At 36.3% G+C, this 3,488-nt stretch overlaps 1 protein-coding gene across 5 annotated transcripts in view; it reads left to right on the top strand.

The window, feature by feature from the left end:
• fam131ba (family with sequence similarity 131 member Ba) overlaps positions 1 to 3,488 on the top strand; it is a 43,390-nt gene that overhangs the window by 27,845 nt on the left and 12,057 nt on the right. For 4 of the 5 annotated variants that reach the window (XM_014011349.1, XM_014011345.1, XM_014011344.1 and 1 more), the window contains one exon: positions 2,640 to 2,745. In XM_014011349.1, coding sequence (XP_013866803.1) covers positions 2,640 to 2,745 — 106 coding nt within the window. The remainder of the gene's footprint in view (positions 1 to 2,639; positions 2,746 to 3,488) is intronic. The other variant, XM_014011346.1, reaches the window with a different exon arrangement.

Below are 3,488 nucleotides of genomic sequence, written 5' to 3'. Positions count from 1 at the left end.
ATTTTTGACTGTGTAACTTTACAAACGGCACCCCATACTTGAAACATCAGCTCAGTTGGTGTAAAATTCACTTTTTTGTCTTTAAGTTTGCTTTGCTGTGATGGCATCTTGACTCCAAAACTTAATCAGCTGCAGACGTTAACGCAATAATTCATGAAAATCTATTAATTTTTTGTGTGATTCATWAGATATTTTGCCAACAGCACAGACAAACACACACACAGACAAGGCGGCGGGTGATAAAAATGTCTGGTGTGGGAAATCCAGCAGAGGACCAGCTGCAGACACATTTAACCAAACAGCAAARGCTTCATGATGAGCAATTAGCAACAACTAAATCCAAATTAAAGGTGGAGCTGGATTATGCAACGAGTGCTTCACTCGGCAGATTTAGAGTGGTGTAAGGAGATTAGTTTTTTTATTTTTTTTGCACACTTTGCCGAATGTTTGAAACCTCTGGTGTGAAACGATTGTTTCTTTTTAAATGTATTCCCTTCTAGTGGCTGCAGACAGGAGAAGTTTAGAGAGGACTTGAAGTAAAAGTGATATTTAGAATATAAATTGTTGAGGTACTTATTTTTGCCCGGTTGGTATTTGACTGCAGACTGATTTGTACTCAGTTCCTCCAGTTGTTCGGTTAAACTGTCTGATGTTTGTTGATTAAGAGAGAAGCTTTATCAGTTCAGCAAAGATTAGCTAAAGATAACAGCTGGAAACCTGGAGGCCTGTAAGTGACATCCTCTGAATTAAACTGATCCTGATCAGGATTTAAAAGGAACTAACATAAAACAACAGCAACCGTTCTGTTATAAATTAGCTGTTGTGTCATTTAGTCCGAGTTTCACCTCAGTTTCTCTGAGGTGTTTGTGCTGAAGCTGTATTTGTCTAAACATGCTGCTGTGAATTATGGGTAAAAAAATCTGGACTTCCAGATGTTTTATTTTATTTTTTTGTCCAGCTGTGAATTTTAATCTTTAATCTGTTAACTCGGGCTGTAGAGTCAAGACTGCAGCTCATTTTTGCTCATTTCTATAAACATTGCATGGTCTGAACTTGGGGTGAACTTGCCACTAAGAAGTCTTTTTTTAACTTTAAATGAAATATTAGTTGTTTGAAAATGATTAAATTTTCTTTCCCATATTGATTAACAGTAATAATTACTTCTCTGATGTCATCGCTGATACATTTAAGAAAGTAAATTAAGTCAACATCTAAGTTAATTTTTGAGTTACTCTTTGTTTTCATCTGAGGATGGATTTATGTTTAGATGTGATAAATGAGTTAAAACGATATATTCATTTAACTGTAGCTGTCTGATTCAATGTATTTTTAATACAATTAAAAATGACAGACAGAACTTCATTTTCACCCGTTTATCCCAACAGAAAAGCATTTTTCTGCAGGCTGAATGAGCAGCAGCTGCTGAAGCTCATATTCAGCTGCTCAGATTTATTCTGACCTGCTGTGATAAATGATTAGGTTTGTTCTGAACTTGGTTACCACAAAAAACAGAATTAGTAACAAATGATTTTGCTTACGGGGGACCTGTGCACTTCTGCTTTATTGCATGTCTTGTAGATATTAGATTCAAAGAGGAATATTGCTTTGGAAGTTACGTGACTCACTGGCTGCACCGGACCAAACAATAACTGTTGTGTTCAGAGAACGCAACACAAGGAGACAACATGGTTCTGGTTTTTCTTTACACTTCAGTTCAAAACCCTCCAATTAGAATCTGGTGTTTTTTTTCTGACTAAAGGTAAAGGTAAATATGCTTAAATGTAATTAGCTTCTGGGAGAACTTGTCTCTTTGCTCATTCGTTTTCAGACAGAATCAYAGAAGTTTGCTGAAGCCACAAACAGGAGTGTTTGATTTTCTTTTTAACGACCTTTTAAATCCATTAATTGAAGCAAAACGTGGGAAATACAGCACGTTTAATTAGTCTCCTTGGCTGTTATTATCCACCGTTTTATAATTTCACTCATATTGAGCAGATGTTGCTTCGTGAGGGAATAAACATCATCAGAAGGTGCTTAATTCAACAGATATTCCATACTTTTTAATTTCAGCAAACACATATTTAAAGTGTTTTTTGTTTCAGGTCAAAAGAATAAAACCAGACAAACTCATTATCATCCTGACTAACTGTGATTCATTCATTTATTAAAGGTTGTAATGTGTAATGTGTACACCAGCAGTAATGCTACATCCATCAGTAACKCTTTCACCTTCTATCTGAGTCATTTTGTGTCAAATCCAGGCTTCTGCTCTCCAGATTCATATTTTTAATTGCTTTTGAATCACTACATTTTTCCCTTTGGCTCTTTGACTCTCCTGTTTTTAAAGAAATGAATCATGTAAGCCWTTTTGAAAGGGCTCAAATAATTAACCCTCCTTTCTTTGTTTCTTTTATCATAACCTTCCTCTTCTCTCATCACCTCCATCTTACTCTGAAATTGTTTTATCAACTGATCTTTTCGCCTCCATTTCTTTTAATGATCTCTTTCTTTTCTGTTCTTCTGTTGTCATTTTCTGTGTTTTCATCTGCTCTGCATCTTTTAAACGCCCACCCTTCTGTTTGCCCTCCTCCTGCTCACCTGCTCACCACGCTCTGCCTCCCCCTCCCCTCTGTCTTCAGCTGTCCATGGAGGACACTACGTCCATTCTGCCTCGTCTCAAGAGGAAGTCCGCCAACACCTATGGGATCGGTGCCCTGGCTAAGTCCTCTCTGTCAGGTGTGTCAGGTGTGTGTCTGTGCTGCTAGATGGTAAAACAGCCCCCATGTTGGCTTCACATGCTCCACGGAAAGGTTAAAGGTGAAGTTTTTGTTGAACAGAGAAACAGGAGGGGGAACCTCATTTCTGTTTTGTGTAAAAGATCATTTTTGTTCTCTTTGTGTGCTGTTCAGATGGTTATTTAGTGTCGAAGAGGCTGAAYTATCATTTTCTTTTGACTAACATAAAAGTAAACAAAAAATCRACCAGTTTTTAGTCGTCAGAGACGATGTTAGTGGTTGAACACTGATATGTTCAAAGCTTTAGTGTAGTTGAGAACATTGCAGGTGTAACTACAGAAATGTGATTGTCAGTAAATTGACCCAGAGAAAAAGTAGAACCACAACATTTACAACATGTTYATTTGTTAAGAAAAATATCTGCTGTAATTTCCTGTACTGTTTGCCTCAGATGATTAAAAAGTGTCCAGATTATGGTGCTACTCTAAAAGAAAAAGATGCAGATTGCCAGATTATCCATTACCAGAATGATAATTTGTAAAATAACATCTCTCCAGTTACCTGTTCTTGAGTTCTTTCATTTAAGGCTGAAGTGTAAAACTAACAAAATTAATGATGAGCAGCTAAATCCATCAATCAACTGTTCATCCATCATCACTTCTGTCTTATGGTTATAAAAACAAATAAATAAAAAATAGTTTATAATTCCATTTTCTCCTTTATAAAGGCTTTTTAGTGAATAAACATATATAT

This window comes from Austrofundulus limnaeus, unplaced genomic scaffold (assembly GCF_001266775.1).
Source record: "Austrofundulus limnaeus strain Quisiro unplaced genomic scaffold, Austrofundulus_limnaeus-1.0 Scaffold79, whole genome shotgun sequence".
Taxonomy (NCBI): Eukaryota; Metazoa; Chordata; class Actinopteri; order Cyprinodontiformes; family Rivulidae; genus Austrofundulus; species Austrofundulus limnaeus.
This window is presented reverse-complemented; position numbering and strand designations above follow the sequence as displayed.